This window comes from Micropterus dolomieu, linkage group LG01 (assembly GCF_021292245.1).
Source record: "Micropterus dolomieu isolate WLL.071019.BEF.003 ecotype Adirondacks linkage group LG01, ASM2129224v1, whole genome shotgun sequence".
Classification (NCBI taxonomy): domain Eukaryota; kingdom Metazoa; phylum Chordata; class Actinopteri; order Centrarchiformes; family Centrarchidae; genus Micropterus; species Micropterus dolomieu.
The window spans coordinates 42810829-42829277 of record NC_060150.1 but is presented as its reverse complement, the minus strand read 5'-3'; the positions used below and the strand labels follow the sequence as shown (position 1 = coordinate 42829277).

Below are 18449 nucleotides of genomic sequence, written 5' to 3'. Positions count from 1 at the left end.
ATATTGTTCACTAGGTAAAAGACATGATTAATGCATGAGACACCTTGAGTCAAGTGGCCAATGGGAAATGGTGAGTGCAAGGAGCAGATACAGGGACGCTGAACAAATGAGAAAAAGCAAAGACAATGAAACATTGCAGGTGGCATTTTGTCCATTTCTTGCTACTAGTAAGAATACTAAAAACTATATGCCTATTGAGATTACGAGGCATTTGGTAGTATTAAAGGCTCTAGTATTGACAAAGTGATCAAAGTCTACCACGTGTTTCCAACAGAGGGCAGCAGTGTCACATGCTAAAACCATAAAATAGAGCAGCACCAGAGCACAGAAAGATATGCAGCTACTTTCCTCTTGTGTTCTGAATATTCACAGCCAGTAGTCCACCCCACCAATCATAGGTAACACTTTAATCAATCCTACAGTCACCTGTACCAATCACAAAAGACAAAACAAAAACCCTAGAAAAGCTGGCTTGGATTTATTATGCCCCACTAACTGATCGTGAACCAATGTATTATTTTGTCCCAGTAAATGTAACTAAAAGAAGAAAGTCACTAGTTTGCTCAAGTTGAAATTTGACAGCAGAAACACATCCTTCTCCTGGCTCACTGACAGGCAGGTTGGTTAGGTGACATGAAATTCTTGTTTTCCCACCCAACATGCCAAAAAACAAACAAAAAAAAAAAACATGTCAGTGAAACATAGCTGTTACTATAAATACTGTGAAGAAGACGCCACTGTGCAGACTGAGGTGAGAGTGCTAAGTGATAATTAAGCAAGAATAGAAAAGCACATGACAGAGTGAGGTGAGATTTTGCTCAGCATCTTCAGACCCTCATCTACAGTTTGTGGCTCAATCCAAAAACAACAGTGCTATACGAGGAAAGTGCTATTACAGTGAGTAGTGTTGTTTTTTTTAGCAGGTCTATATTAAGAAAACAGAAGAGTAGGAAAGATGTAGAGGATGTAGCCCCTGAGTATACATCTACCCTGCAATGGTACCAAAGACATATTTTCATAGTTTTTTTAATAGATGTTATTTCTTGGTCTCCCTCTCTGGTGCTAAGCAGTTATATCGTAAAACTACAATTAAAAGCCTATTCCCAATTAGATGCCTGATGCTATTACTGACCTGATGTGTCTACATGTTTTCACAAATAAACACAGGTCTCAATTAGAAGCCAGGTTTGGTTTTTACAGAGGTTCTTTGCATGTATAAAACCTCTTGAAGCCCACTGGGTCACCTGCTTGAGTTTAGTACTAAGCTGCTTAGATTGTGCATGCAAATATAAATGTTTAAACTTTTGTCAATATGGACATGCTACACATCATTAGATCTGTTAGATTCTCCACAATTCAATGGTTTACTTAATGTTACAGAAATAGTGAGCACTAATATATTATTCATTCAGATTTATTTATTGGCATAGGCGAGGGATTAAAGGCCTGTTTCAACTATAGGCAGCGTGATTTCAGAGATTTAAGCAAATAAAAAGCCTGAATATTAATTGACGTTTTATGGTAACTTACACAGGAAGTTGAGTTTACTTGTCACAAGGAGTCCTACTTAGGCTTCAAAACAGTTGTAAAGTGTAATCTGTCGATCTGGAGGGAAATTTGACAAAATTACCCTGATGAGGTCACCAGGGTTTGAGATGAAATTTTTTGACAGAAACGTTGCGTTACAAAAATGCTAGGTTTAAAAGAAAAGGCCATTTAAGAACTTGACCCATACCACAAACTAAAAGTCAGGGTATTTCAATTTTCCCCCATTCTTTTAGAAATATGTCTCTTGTGAGCCTCTCCCAACTTTATGGAATTGTAATACTAAATTACTGGGGTACCCCTTTTACCCCGTACTTTACACAGACCACTTCTTTTTTCTGTACTGTGATATGATTGACAAGTGACACTCTTTCCTTTTGACTGTACAGCCATGTTAAGATACTCTATCTAGATGACTATTTACCCTTCTATTATAAACAACCCTCTCTTCCTACCAAAAACATCTCTTTTAGCCACCAGGTTGAATCACTATTGTTTTACAGTATATGAAAGGGAAATAGAAATTGCAAAAACATATATTTATTTCCCCCATGCAAGCATTTGTTTCCATGATTTCTACAGATAATTAAAAATACAAGCCTAAAGATATTATTTAGAATGTTAATTAAACTGTCAATGCACAGCTTTGCTGACTTGATCCTAAAATTGTGGCAAAAGAAAAAAAAATCACTTTACTAATAACTCCAAATCAGTACTCTACAAAGAAAATATCAAAGAAATAAATACAAAATCTTGCACAAAAAGTTTCCTTTCATGCTGAAAAGACTGTTTGAAACTGACTTTCACAAACCTGATTTTTGAGAGACAATCCACAGGAAATGCAGCTTGGATTCACCAGCTGTGTGTCTCACATCAGTTTCAGCTTGTATTCACTAAAACCAACATTTTTTATTCCCTTTATTAATCTTTCCCTTTACAGCCCACACGTGTTGATTATGTGGTTACTCTATGTCCCTCAGGCTCAGCCACAAACAGAGCGATAAACAGACACAAGCCTGCGAACAAGCCTCTTGATGCAAACAGTCATCTAGCCAAACATCTATGGGGCAAACATGACTCAAATCAAAGCAACGCCGGGTTTTTATCTCAGCGCACCAGTTCCCAATAAACAGTTGTTTCCTTGGGCTGCGTCACACTGCAGGATGTGTCAGTATCAGTGCAGCCTCAATAATCAGACAGCCGACAGATGACTGAACACTTGAGACTCTCCCGAGGCGTTTTGGACTATTACACACAGCCAATGGTGTCCCTTTAATTTTTTCCCCCCGTCTCTTTCGGTCTCTCCTAAATTCACATTACAAACACACACTCGTGGATTAAACAGCAATGCAAGCCAGAGGATATTCAAGCCTGGGAGATTATTTGCCAACCTTTCACCCCTCAGCATCAAATCTGCCGCGCAGCGACAGCCAGAGCTTAAGACCTCATTTTTCCTCAGCGGCAGTCTGAGCCTCAGCTTGACCTTGGCCAGAGCAGAACCTGAGTCATTAGCATGGAAAATCTTCTGCCTTGCAGACTCACTGATGAACGTAAACATAACACAACCCGGCGTGGCTTCTAAGCTCCCCTGCAGATGCTCTCATCAACACATCAATGGCAAATCTATTTACAGGATTATACAATTTTTTTAACGGAGATTTATCATTAATGGGAATGAAAATTACTTTTAGTGTATAAGCAACAATAAAGAAATAAAACCAGATACAAATAAATCAAGATATCATCATCATCAGCTACTAATAAAGAATACCTGAACATTAAACCCATACGTGACTGTTGAAAATCTCAATCTAAAATCATGGGCATTAATGTGCCGTTATAACAGCCTGCACTCTTTTGGGAAGGTCTTCCACAAGATTTTGGAGCCTGGCTGCAGGGATTTGCTCCCATTCAGCCACAGAAGCATTAGTGAGGTCGTCCACTGTGAGATAAGGCCTGGCTCACAGTCGGTGTTCCAGTTCATCCGTAAGGTACTACAAGGGGTTGAGGTCAGGGCTGTGTGAACCTGGCTTTGTGCACAGGACGAAACAGAAAATACCATAAAAACAGGAACAATCCTAACCTATCATTCAATGATGTAGCATTAAGACGTCCTTTAACTGGAACTTACGAGCATAGATATCCCAAACCCTGAAAATGCTTTTGACCATATAGTGTATTTACATAGTTGTAAAGCTACCAAGGTAAAGTAGTATGTTTAAAGGGGAAAAAACATGCTGAATTTAATTGTAATACTATTGTTGTAAAAGGAGTTTTAGTGTAATCACATTTTTTGGTGCTTTACTTCACTGCAACTTGTGTTTTAACAACTTTTAAAGAAAGGGTTTGACTTAAGTCTACCCTCATTTATATAAATGGGATAGACAAAATAATACAAACACCTATCAGTATAAGGCAATACAATCGAACTACAGCCTTCATACAGATGAATCAACACCTTTCCCAAACATTTACATTTAGCTTACAATTGTATGCCAGAGGTCACAGGCCTCTAGAGCAACTAGGGGTTAAGTGTCTTGCTCAGGGACACATTGGTGGATGTCACAGTGGGAATCAAACCCAGGTCTCCCACACCAAAGGCATGTGTTTTATCCACTGGTCCATCATCACTCCAAACTTACAAAATCTGAATAGTGCAAGCTTCATGTGGCTATGATTAAGGGCAGTGCTGTTCAACTATAGCTTGCTGTACCTAAAATAACTGGCCAAAGTAACCATGATTCCCAAACATTAGTGTAAGCCTGTTATGTTTCAATTTTGCTATAACTACCTTATTATCTCTAGATATATCTAATAATGAAGTACAGGCTAACAAATACAGTGAAGATAAGCACAAATATTCTAATTTATTTTAAATCTCGAGATAATGAAATACATTTTTCTGTTATCAAACCAGAGGACAACTGGAAGAATCTCAACAAGCCATTACATCACATTGAAAAGTATGTTTCAATATGCAGGAACACAAACACACACAAAATACAATTCTCTTGTTTCACAATTCACTTTTATCTCAACATTATGAAGCTGATTCTGTGTTTTATCTCTCAGCGCAAGATTTATGTGGTCAATAAATGATGAGTGTAAATTACCAAGCCTTCAGAAGCGCAAAAATATGAGTCAGGGGGTCAGACACTGCAATAACGCTCCGATTAATGTTTAAATGGATGAGAATGGATATTGCTCTTGAACGATGGATGCGGTTTCCAATGACAGCCTGGCTAATGCACAGATAAGAGGAGCCGTGGGTTGATAACATTAAATAAAAACAGACCAAGAGGAAACATAGCTCTAGTCCTGGTGTACTGGTAACCTCAGATAATTTCTGCATCACAGCTTCTAAATCCTCAGTGGCCTCCTCGGTGGCAGTCATTCACATTATCAAACACATATATATTGTGTTATACTACATCCATGAGGATTAACAGCGTACTGTATATCATAGGCTGTCTATATTTCTGCTATCTCTACATCTATGTGCTTGCTGCTCCCGATGTCCCTCTCGCTCTGTTATTAAAACGCAGTTCCACTGGAGCAGAGAGTGCACCCAGCACAGCGGATATAAATTCATTAGTTGAATGCCAACACATCACCCATTCGTTTTTGCTGCGAGGCACACAGGTGAGCTTTGATCGGTGGCGTTGACGCTTGGAGTGCAGCGTGACATCTGTATCAGAGTGTGTACAACACACGCCACTGATGAATTAATGCAAATCAACTGATGTAGAACATTCATTCATTTTCAGGGCTTTTTTAATTTACCTGTAGGAAATCAAGTACTACACGCCAAAAATACTAATGTGGCTGCAGACGCTCCGGAGTCACACTGTCTCATGTCATTACTCACTAATACATGTGCAACTGCAGAAGTGTTTAAATTAGAGCAAGAAGATGGAGAGGGACTATAGATGGAGGAAAGAGGTTAACTATACATATTTTCAATATTGGTCATCATGACTTAAGTCAGCAGTTCGGAACCTTTTTACCATATGACCCTTTAAAAAGTATTGTCAATTTGTGATCCCTCTCCCATATGTTGCATTATGCAAACGATTGGTGGGAGTGCGAGTTCCTGTGGTGGGAGTGGAAGTGGTGAGAGTGATTTTACTATCTCAAAATTAGGCTTACTGAGGTGCAAGTATTCATTTATTTTGTATAGTGGAAATGTGTCTTGTTATCCATCTGGTTTTTTTTAATCTATACAAAGCACAATCATATCCAAAAGCCAAACTTTTCCTTTAACAGCAACATTTTTTCTGTCTTACCTTCATACAGCCAATCACTGAGCCCATTGAAGATGACCCCCTCCTTGCCAGTAGACACCAGACGAATGGAGCGGCTCTCCACTGTAGAGCGATAGTAGATGTTGTTCTCAAATATGAAGATCTAAAAGAAAGAAAGGAAATACATTTTAATCAGATTCTTAAATGGCAAAACAAAAGAAGAACCATCATCAAAAAGGAAAGCAGCTACCGTCAGCTGCTGAACTGTCCTTCCTGAATCCCTGACACTGAATCCCTTCCAGCTCTTTTGACATTGGTCTGTAGCTTATTGCGAATAAGCTGTTACATCATTATTATTATCAACACGCACAACAGGAAGCCTGAGGACAGTCTGGTATTTATACTGACACGTTATATCGCAGGTGGGAGACCTGGCTAAGGCAGAGGTCCTGCTATCACAGCTAAGATCATCCCGGGGGTCGAAGCGGACATTAGCATGGTGCGTTTTCACCTTTAACAGACAAGAGATCAGTGTACCTATTGGCAAAAGCACCTTTTTATTAGAGGAAAAGCAAAGTTTCTGACAATGGTACAAAGAGAAAAAAAGAAATCTTTTCAAATAATAAGATGGCAAACCTTGGGACTAAATTTTGACTTTGACGCTCTCCTCCACAGGCCTGCAGGGCTTTCAAGATAACTGAAGGTCAACTCTTTCATTACAGAGAATAATAGATCATCAGCAGCCGCGCTGAACGTGGTAGGGCAGGGCAGCTCTTGGGGCTGGAATTTTAAAATGCTACAGCCTTAATGGCATGTTGAAATCAATCTCAGGCTATTACAGAAAAGAGTTCGCTCAGTATCTCAAGGATTATGGAATCTCCTGGCCTCGAGCTGGTATCATGGTATAAGTTTGTGAATGATTCTCCAAAAAATATTCACTATGTGAAGTCTAAATGACGGTGTACAGCAGGAAATCCAATACTGTAGCTGTACATGATTTCTGTGTGTTAATTTCTTACTTCTTTCTACAGTGTAAAAAGAGTTGACGCTACAAGAAAACACTACTCTACCACATGGATTTACAGTAATTTAGCATTTTGCAATCTTTCACTATACACGGTCTTGTATAGCAATGGGGAATTTACTGTTGTATCCACGCTGAAAAACAAAGTAGCTAGCTAAAGGTTTCTCCCCTAAAACCTGCATCTCTTTAAAAGGTAACACAAATCTGTCACAATTAGTTTCTCTTGAGGCCCATGTGGTTTGATGCCACTTTGGTGCAGATGGAGTCCCTGTATAGAAGCTAATCTAGGCCACGGCACAGACAGAAGACCTGGCCCCGTTCTCTGAAGGAAGACAGAACATTTATCCTCAGCGAGAATATTTGGAGGCGATGATACAAACTTCGCTACTTTAGTTTAGTTTCTTTGGGCTGGTGAGAACAATGCCATACAACTGAATCTGTGGCAACACAATGAGAAAATTTATTCTATTTCACTTCTTTTCAAAGGAAACCATGTTGCTGTTTAGGTAGGAGAACGTAACCGTAACACATTAAAAGGAAACAACAATAACATGTAAGCCACGTATTAATGTGTTCAAGTGGTATTAAAAAGGTGCACTCCACCAACTTTAGCTCTACAGATGGCTATGTTGGTCAGTCCACCACTTTGGTCCAGACGGGAATATCTCAACAACAATTGGCAGTGAAATTTGGTACAGACATTCATGGTCCCCCAGTGGATGACTATTGACTTTGGTTATCCTTTGACTTTCTCTTTCAGACCAAGGGGTTTGGACAACTATTGGATGGATTGGAATTTGGTTAAGACATTCATGATCCCCTGTTCATGTTGAATTCTAGTAGCACTGGCAACCTTATAACTTTTCATCTAACACTGTTATGAGGTTGAAGGTTTTTTCTCAAACTTTAGTCTATGATTTATGAGCCCACCTGTATTTTCTGTTTAGTGCTATTTAGCTAATGTTTGCATGCTAACATGCTAAACTAAAGTCATTGTGAGCTTGTTAGCGCTGCTGTGCCTCAGTACAGCCTCACAAAGCACAAGTAGTGACTCTATTTTTTAAATGGAAAGCCTGTAAACTAGTAATGTGGAGTATTTAAACATGGGCCAAGTAGGAATGGCCTAAAGAAAGATGCTATCAAGATAAATTCTACTAAGTGTACGCTCCAGAGGTTTTGGATCTTGAGTTTTTTGGATTACGCTACAAAGCAAATATTCCATAGTTGTGGATCAAAGACACTCTGTACTGATAAGTTATTTGGACAAAGTCTTAGAGTTTTGTCTCTTTTTCTCTAGGTCTCTCTCTCTCTAATGTAATACAAAGGTTAGACCTCCAGCGGCTGAGCGTCCAAATGTTGATTGTGTGAATCTGTGTCAGCCACGTGTTGAAGATTAGCCTTCTACAGGAAGCATGCAAAAGAAATTCACTGGAGGATTTACATTCCACAAAAAAAGAAAAGAAACATCTTTGTGCAGACACAGGCCTCTGTATAAATAGGATGCCACTTATTTACCCAGTTGCATTTACTTTTTAGCCAAACAAATAGCTTAACATGTGGCTGGACAGCTGTGTTTGAGTGTAAATATGGGGATGTATGTGCTCATCCTCATCGTAAAGTAAAGGAGATTTAAATGTGCATAAGAGATTTGAGAACAGGATAACAGGTGGGCTGATTTATGTATATTTGATGACTTGGCTTTCAGACTGTGTTAGCTTGTTTTAGCTGATGGACATTTCTCACTTCGACCTCCACCTTTTCGACAGAGGACATCTGAACCTTCAGGGAAACCAGATGCTGCTCTGTTTCACGCCAACATAACTCGCCTGATGGAAGTAAAACCACCTCATGACTAATGGTGGGAAACTTGAGGCTATATCAATCTAGCAACTGTGTTAATTAATCCACTGACGAGATAACAGGTAATTAATAGCATTGTGCTGCAGGATGTTATTACTTACAGTCTGTCTGCCCTGCAAACTAACAGACTGGAGCTCATTAATGCTCTGACAAGTTCGACTGTGTGATGATAGAGGCGGAAAATGACTCATCTTGGAAGAGTTGCAAAGGACCATTGCTTCTTGTGATTCAAACAACAGTGTTTAATTTGAAATTTGTTTACTGGGAAATCTCAGTGAATCATTAGGATGATTTGCACCCTGAGGGACAAAATAGTTTTTGTGTTTGTGTTTTGAAGGACTCAAACTTATACCATACCATTCGCTTGAGGGAAACGCTGCCTTGGAAATATAAAGATTATCTGATTCCTAATCCCCCAATATTTCTAGACTGAATTTGTCTTAATCAGCCAACAAGGCCTGTCCCATTTTTTTATTCCAAATCCAGCTCAGAACTGCAGCTGTCTTCACACCAAATTTGGGGGACACAGCTGGAGAATCCTTTGCAGTTTCCCCCAAACCACCGTGCGCTGGTTGATTTACAAAGTAATGGAGCGCTCAGGTGATCCTGCTCAGCTTGTAAAGTCAGAAAATGTAATGTGATGTACATCACAAATACTTTTGTTCAGGGGGTCATCAATCACTTGTAAATCGATCACATGAAGTGGACCAACGCAAAACTGGAGGATGTAAATAGTGGACGTCAGGCATAAACTCCACAGTTTGTTTTTGTTTGCAGTCTGGACAGTTTGTGAATCAGAGTAGCATTACCCTAACACCTAGTTTGCCAGTTGTCAAATGTGTGTTTAAGTGAAATGTCTCCAACCTCAGATATGCTAGAACATTTCACCATTCATATTTACTCAGCCGTTTAAGGTTAATTTCCTGAAATATTTGACTTTGTAATTTGACAAAGAGCACTTGAATGCACCATTAGTTTTGTTCTATGAAAGCTTGACCCACCTTCAAAGGATTTGACATCTGTATTACGATTGACGTTGGCTTTTGCACAGAACTGCAAATGAAGTAACATTAAAGCTGCTCTAATCAATGTTTTTATAATAATAAATCAAATGACTATATCTATGTAAATGGTGTCGCTCGTACTGATGAATCCAGAGTGACTCACACTGTACACTACCTGCCCAACACCAATTGACAGACGTGGTTAGCAACTAGCTGGTGAACACTATTGGACTTGCAATCAACGGATACTGACACAAATTCAAATGAATGCTAATGTTGCGTGTCTGCTCGACGTATAAATAATTGCTAACACATTCACTATATCAACTTTATATGGTGATGATCTGTCAGTGTTCTGTGAACAGCTTGTTGCGCTGCCACCAAGTAGCCAAAAATGTTTTTTTAACATATGCGCCACATTCAAGACTAGTTTTCATGGCTATGTGTTTGACAACAAAGATGTCTTGAATCTTAACTTTTACACATCATTGGTCAGCTGGCAGAGATTAGCAGGGACAAACGTGGAAGTTGTAGTTCTTACCAGTTGCTGACCCTGGGGTCCCCAACCTGCGTACTGCAGCTGTGCATTTCGCACCTCTGGAGGGTTCAAGTTCCAGGTCTCCCTGGGGTGCACAGACAGAAGAAATAATGCTATCAGATAGGTGCAGACATACACACTAAGACTGTCTGTTTCTAGCCATGCTGCAGCAGAAGAACAAGTGTGCCACAGCTGAGAACAAAGGTTTAAGTGTACCTATAAATACGAGCGCTCTGTAACAGTGTCACCTCTCCTTATTGGGAAAAGTGCTGCGCAGTGCAGGCTGTAGAATTAGAGGTGCCACTGCCTCTATGTCTTTGTCTGGAGCTGAGGATGAATGAGGTCATCAGCTGAGGTGGGTCTTTGGAACATTACCACTGGGTGGCAGCACACAAATAGATCTGACCACAAGAGGTGTTGACAGTGCTGTGATACTGTGACCTCTAGTATGAAGTACAACCACGTTTGAAACAGCAAAAAGACAACTTATCAAATGTCTTCGATCAAAACTGAGAAATGTTAACGTTTTTGGAAAATTAGATGACCATTTCGAATCTGATGCAACAACACGTTTCAAAAAGTTGGGACAACGGCAACAAAAGACTAGAAAAGTTGTGAAATGCTCAAAGAAAACATCTGATGGAAAATCTTATAATTAGGTTAACCGACAACAAGTCAGTAACATGATTGGGTATAAAAAGACTTAAAGATGGGGAGGGGTTCACCACTGATGAAAGAGTGTGCTGATAGTGCAACAATTTTAGAATAAAGTTTCTCAACGTAAAGTTGCAAAGAATCTGGGGATCTAATTGTCTATTGTATTTAATATCATTAAAAGTTTAGGGGAATCAGAAGACGTCTCTGTACGCAAGGGATAAGGCTAAAAACCTGTTATAAGTTTAGTTTTGGGTTATGTTTGAGTTGTATTTTTTCCCTGTGTCTATCTGTTTTTGCCATGTTTCATGTGTTTTTCTATTTGCCTCTGTTTCGCTCGTTCCTTGTCCTTAGTTGTTTATGTCTTGTCTTTTATCCTAGTTCTTAGCCTTAGTTCTTAATCTTATGCTTTAGTTCATGTTAAGTGTTTTTCCTGGTCTGTGTACTTATGTATTGTTTTGTCCATGTTTGCTCGGTGTTCTGTTTAATCGTAGTTCGGCCTGTTTTCCCTGTTAGTTGTAGTTTATTTGTATAGTTGTAATATGTCTGCTTATGTTCTGGATTAGTTATTTATATTATTCTGTTTCTTCTTGGTTATTAGTTTCCCTATGGCTTTATTGGTGTCTCTCTGTTTTCCCCTGCTGTCTCTCTGCCTCGTTAGCCCTGATCCCGGTCACCTGTGTTGCTCCCGCCTGCTCGTTAATCCCTGTGTATAAATGTTTGGTGTTTTCTGTTCATTCCCTGTCTGGTCATTTTAGCATGTATACGCTCTGTCATGTGTAGCCTTGTGCTTGGATCTGTACCCATTTGGATTACCTGTTTAATTTGGATTGTTTATTCTTTGGATGCATCTCTGCCAGTAAGTGTGCTTGCCTTTTGTTTGCCACAATAAACCTTTTTGAACTGTACCTGCTCCGCTCTGTGTCCTGCATTTGGGTCCACCAACCTGCTCACCATCCTGCACCCTGACAAAACCAGTATCGGATGACCAAGATCTTTGGGCCCAATCAGGCTTTTTACACTTGCTGTTTTGTTTTTTGTTCTTTGTCAGAAGTGAGGACACAATTTCATGTTTATAATGAACATTAACAGCTGCTCTTTCACATGTTCTGAACACAAAGAAATGAAGATCAGAGAGGTTAAACTGCAGCAAAGTGTGCAGACTTCCTTAATGCTTATACCTTTCTCCAGGCATTTCAAGTGTAAAACATTGAAGGACAAAAGCGCTACAAGACACTGACATTGCAAAAAGCTTAATTTTATCAACTCAAGTGATAAAGCAGTATTATCATTACAGCCTTCTGCAGTGTACTGTATCCCTTTAACCAGATAACATTACATTTAATTGTAAAATGTTTTTCAAAGCTTGTTTGTGAATAAAAATGTAAGAGCTGTATGTTGTGGCAACTTTGGCTACCATTTGAGGACAGTTTGCTTAATAACCCTTTGATGTCACAGGCAGCACTGATGGAGGCTTAGAAGTTAACAGCATAGTTGACGTCAGAGGTGCTTTTTAGAAGGTACAGTGAGAACAGGTGGGAATGAGTTGCTTTAAGTGTTGCGGGCAGCGAGGTCAGGTGAGATACGACAGGATAAGATAATGATATACAATGTAAATGAACAATGCAGCCTACTTACGGAGTATCCAGACTGCAGATGATGTAGAAGGCCGTGTAAGAATGCTGGTATACCTAGAAGAGGCAGCAGGAAAGGATCACACCAGATGACTTCACGAACAAGGTGACCGTTTTTACCTTGACTTCTTGATGTAAACTGTTTTCTATTATTTAGTAAAAATCAATGTGGATGTCACAGTTCAGACAGACTTGGGTTCTTTGAGAATGAAGAATGCAACATAGCTTCAGCACAATAAAACTGTTATAGTTTAGTTCATGTTGGCGAACAGGTCTGTTACATATCAAAACAGAAGGTTTAAGAGTAACTTAACACCAACTAAAAATCTTGTTTTTGCTGACCTGCTGTGGTTCACAAACATCTCACCTTGTAAGGTGTGTCAGTACACCGTGACATACATCACTGTTGGGGGAAAGAGCCGTACAACTTTCAGAGTGTGCAGATAACATTGCATTTCAGCCAGGTGTTGAGCAAGTTTTTAATTAGCTTCTATTAGTATCTGGCTCTCATTTATTTGGAAGCTGCTGTGGATTTCAATGGCCATTCAGAATAAGTGATCTGATGTGGACAAGATCTCTTACAAAAACCATACACTAAAAACCTGGAATGATCTCTAACACTTTACCTTTCATCAACTGTTCAAAAGATGATAACCGATCGCTCGTCTTACACATTTGTTCCACCTTAAGTATACTACAAATGAAATGTTTATGAACAGTGCAGGGATCTATTAAGTCTATGCCCGCTAGAGACACATTCACATTCAAATGGAGGATGGCTAGTTTAAGTATGAAAACACTGTCTATTATGAACACCCGTGCTCCATTCGACATGTTAAAGAGATGAGGTGTGCATTTGCGAGTGTGTCAGAGTGTGCCGCTTCAATGAGCGTACAGGAGGAATGACTGTCATCTATCAAGGTGATGGAGGTTTGGATGGAATAACAAATGCAAACGCGTGCAGTACAACACACTTGACAGACATATCTGTGCCAGCATACTTGACGTAAGAGACCCAAATGCTCTACAGCGACTCACTGGTGAAGCAGAATCAAGTTAACACACAGATATCAGCTAGCAAAATGATTCAATATATTTGATCTACCTATATTAGGAGCTGAAATGCTTTGTTGCGTATCAAGGTGCTGGCAAAGTCATGGGAGAGTCACACTTTATTCAGAATTGCACAGAGAAGATAAATTCCTGGCCAATACCTCCTGTTCCTTCTGTCGATCTCATCTCCCTCCCTGCGAGCTCGCGCACCGCCGAGGGGTTTGTTTGTGTTTTTGCCTCCCTTGCTACAGTTCCACTCGGCTGTGCTGGCCCCCGTCGCCATCGCTGACAGGCAGCGGTGTGCGACAGGCCTTTACACCTCACCATGATTACTTTCTACTCACTCCCTCCCTCCTTCCGTTCTTCCCTGCCTTCGCTGCACTATAACCCAACCCCCCCCCCCCAAGTGGAGGTGGCTAACATATTTGGCTGTCAGCTTGCTAATTCAAAAAACAAGCAAACAAATGAGAAGCTCACCGGTGCAACGTTGTAGGCCAGCAGCACATGCTTCATGTCAGGAGACACCTCATACTTGCTGGCTTTGTACATTTCCTGAGAAGCAGAGGCAGATATATGAGGGAAGAAAATACAAAAAGATGAGACCTTTAACCATGCATGGTATTTTTTCATTAAACTAGTACTTAAATGACTGAGTTTGACAGATTGCTCTGCTCCTGAAGCAAACGGGAGCTGCATTAATCTTTGCACTAGGGCTGGGCGATCTGATGGCGGACATAATGTTGTGTGTCGTCACCCAAACCGCCGCAGCGCTGACGCTACATCTCTATCTCGCCATTTCCCCACATAACTGAGCCCTAAGTTTTAACTATGCAGTTCACGTTTCACAGTAAGAATGGACCACTTGATTAAGCTTTGTAATAAAAAAAGAGCTTTGGGTGCTTTGATTTGCTGACACTACTAAAAGTTTTAATTTAATTTATGGGCAGCCATTGGTTTGTTCTTTGGTCCTGTGATTGTGAGAAAGCAAAAGAGAAAGAAAAGATGACAAAGGACTTACAAATTTCTTGTTATGCACCAAGATGGTCTTCTCATCAGTGTCGACATTGAACTTGACGACATCGCCATCACGACTACGGTACAATAGCTCATTACCTGCAAGAGGAGGAGAGAGAGGAATATAGACTTTGATTTCAGATACTCCTTAATGCATCATGTAATATCTTCTTTAAAACTCTACAGTCTTACATAAATGATCCAAATGATGACACAAACAAACATACATAGTAATATTGCCCTGGAGTATCACATTCTTAAAATAAAGACAAAATCATTGATGGAAAAATAAAAAAATATCCTCACATTCATTCTGTGGGTCAGACAAATAGGCAGACACACTTACTGCCAACTTAGTTAGAACATGAGAGCAATAATTAAGCTCCTTACATAGAAATCCTGTAACACCAGACACTCAACAAGCAGAGAACAGATGTAACTCAGTGACATGAGACAGCAAGAGCAAAAGATCACTTAGTACTACTAGAGAAGCTATGAACTTGGCCCTACGTGCTGTAGTACAATAATTCAGCATTAAAACAGGGAATTGTTTGGTTTCCTGCATATATATTCTGTATAGAAAGTGGTACTCAATATTAAAAGCCCCTTTGAAAATGTAGACAGCTGCTGTCACGATTGAAAAAGCAAATATTCAATATTAATGAAGTTATTATCAGTCTTGAGCATTGACAACATAACATTTTACGAGATGCTTTCATTTATTATTTTAATATCAAATATTAAAAATCAGGCTTGTTTGAGTGTTTTATTTATCTGTCAACAACCAAAAAAGTGCAACAATTACCAATGGCAGGAAAATGTGTGGTGGATTCAAATAAAAAAGCACAGCTTGGATAGCAGGGCGGCCTGCCCAATTAACTGTAATCATTGTGATCACAATTTTGGCTTCAATAATGAATCAAACTTTATTGGTTGCAATCCTATACAACCTTGTTGAAAGTGTTTACTCTGGTCACCTCAAGTGCTCCCTCCTCAGTCATAAACAGTAACGGGCCTTTGTTTGAAGCACAGCCTGAATAAAATAAAACTTTCAGCTTCTCAAACACAGGTGACCTGAAAGTGTACTGCCATGTTTATTGATCAATATGACTTATGCTTATCATTCAGAAGATGCCAGTTTGTTTTGAAGAGAGTCTTTCTTTGATTTAAAGATTTTTTCATGAAAAATATTATAATTATTTATTATTTTTGGATATAGGTATGTGCTATTTATAGGTTTACTGTACCAATTTGATCTGTTCAAGTGCAATAAAACCACTGTAGTGAACCATTTCAACCATATTGGTGCAGATGAAGAAAATGGGTAAGTAAGACGAGTTCTGAAAACTCAAATTTTCAGCACAATGTAAAATTAATGCTCGATTGAATGGTACTGATCAACAACCCTATCTGCTCTGCTGCAGTAATCTACAGCTATATCAGACTGTAAAAAATTACTTATAACTCCTGAAAACTTTGGTTCAGTTTTAATATTTCTCTATAACATTGGGCAAAAACTCTAATCTGTTCATTAGAATTGTGTGGGTGCAGTTAGGTTTGACTGAAAAACAGCCACAAAATTGTCATCACAACTTGATTTAAATATTGTGAAATCCTGATTGGTGCTTGTATGCACATGTACATACATCACCATTTTCCAACTGAGCCCGCCCACTTGGAACCAGCAAGAGAGATAAGAGAAAAACTGAACAGAATGAGACAGTGACATTTATACGGAAATGAAAATGTCATTTTTGAAGAGAACTTTTAACCATGTTTAACAAAAGTGCTCTAGATCCTGACCTACTCAATGCCATAGAATAGATACCGCTTTAATGTGCCTGAACACAAAAGCTTCCAGTTCAGGCCACTAGAGGAAACCCTTTAAAGGGAGCTGTTATTTGACAGATGTATGAAAGTTCACACAGCTGCTCATCCATCAGGCCTTTATCAGGGAAGGATAAGTTTAATACAGCAACTGCCCCCTTTCACCTTCAATCTATCTGCACTGTTCTGTCTTATTGCTTTAGTGATCTATAGGCGCATGAGCAACCACGCCATTTGGCGAGGTAATTAGAACCCAGAGATTGTATGCAGAGTGCTCTCTATCTGCTAGCATATCTAATTGTCCATTAGAGGTGACAAAATTACCATCACAATGGCTTTAATTCAGAACGTGCTTTGGAGAGCAGTTTCAGACATTTTTAGACTGACATAGCCAAACGCCCCCTCAACAGCTTTTGTCTCGTTGTTAAAAACCATCGGCATACTAACAAGGGTATAAAATTAACTCCTTCATGGAAATCATGGTAATAAATAAAAGATAGCTGCTTTTTTTCTACCATGCTCCATTATTTTAGTTTGACTCCGTTTGGCATCCTGATAAACGTTCTACTTTCTATATGAAATGGTAATTGCAGATGATAGGGCTTGAATGTATAAAACGAAAAGCAATGTGATGACAAGCCAGTGGTCAGAGAGACTGACTGGACTTTATTTTGCTTTGTGACTTGCTCTGGTTTAATAGTCTGGCTTCATTTCAAACTCAAAGACCTGCATCTCTTTAAGGCACTATTTTCATCTTTATTCCTCACCAAATCGCTGATCTTCTTCTCCTTTATACACACGCCCCAAGACACTTTAGATATACCTCGGATCCCTCAAATCCTTCCCGTCAATGCCCTTCTATAAGCCCTCCTGCTGAGTTCATCATTTTAGACCTTATCATCCCTCCTTCACCTCTCCAACTCTTTGTTTTCTGCTCTTTCAAAGACCGAGAGCCATCTATTCTTTCACAGTACCCTAGGCATTATGTCTTCCCTTCAATCTATCTTTCTAGCACTCTCTCTTTCTCTTTCCCCTCTACCTTCACTCGCTGTGCATTAGCCCAGGGTGCTGTTTTCTCTTCTGATCTATACCTTTCCATGGCAGTGTGTCTTATTAATACAGCCTCCTGCCCTGGGCACAGCCCTAACCCAGCCTCACTCCAGGGAGGCAAAGATATGAGGTGACACACTCGAGTGAGACAGACAAGGACCAATGTTATATATTGACTTTGTACAATTCATCTCCATGGACCTCACTTTGCAAAAGCACATTTTTTGGAGCAGTCATTTACACTGGAAATTGCCACTTTTAAAGAATAATTTCTGTTAGTTATGCTTTCATATATTATATCGGTTAATTATAAGACTGTATTTACCAGGCTAAGATCTTAGATCCTGAAAGACAGCAACATCTTTACAGCAGAGTCAGACAGAGCAAGAAACATGAGGTTGTAAACAAGCCGAACCTATATTACAAATATATTGTCTCATTAAAAAACAACCACAGTGTAGAAAAGCAGTCTGTAAAGCAGGATTTATCTAAAAGTCAAAGATCTCCATTTGCTATGAAAACAGGCAGGTTTAATGGCCTCCCTAAAGAGAAAGGGCTTTGTTTTGTGTCATTTTATGGTGACGTAAGTGCTAAACTCTTTGGTTAAATGTCTTTAAAAGACAACTCCCCAGATGTGACAATACACTCCTGTAACATACACACACACACACACACATTATATACACATACATACATACATACATACACACACACATATATATACAGTGAGGAAAATAAGTATTTGAACACCCTGCTATTTTGCAAGTTCTCCCACTTAGAAATCATGGAGGGGTTTGAAATTGTCATCGTAGGTGCATGTCCACTGTGAGAGACATAATCTAAAAAAAAATAATCCAGAAATCACAATGTATGATTTTTTAACTATTTATTTGTATGATACAGCTGCAAATAAGTATTTGAACACCTGAGAAAATCAATGTTAATATTTGGTACAGTAGCCTTTGTTTGCAATTACAGAGGTCAAACGTTTCCTGTAGTTTT

At 39.3% G+C, this 18449-nt stretch overlaps 1 protein-coding gene across 4 annotated transcripts in view; it reads right to left on the bottom strand.

The window, feature by feature from the left end:
* LOC123961428 (dipeptidyl aminopeptidase-like protein 6) overlaps positions 1–18449 on the bottom strand; it is a 238933-nt gene that overhangs the window by 17615 nt on the left and 202869 nt on the right. For 3 of the 4 annotated variants that reach the window (XM_046036957.1, XM_046037031.1, XM_046036866.1), the window contains 5 exons: positions 14575–14669; positions 14034–14108; positions 12508–12560; positions 10219–10300; positions 5832–5952 (listed from right to left, as the gene is read on the bottom strand). In XM_046036957.1, coding sequence (XP_045892913.1) covers positions 5832–5952; positions 10219–10300; positions 12508–12560; positions 14034–14108; positions 14575–14669 — 426 coding nt within the window. Of the gene's footprint in view, positions 1–5831; positions 5953–10218; positions 10301–12507; positions 12561–12870; positions 12943–14033; positions 14109–14574; positions 14670–18449 lie in introns of those variants that run through there. The other variant, XM_046037103.1, reaches the window with a different exon arrangement.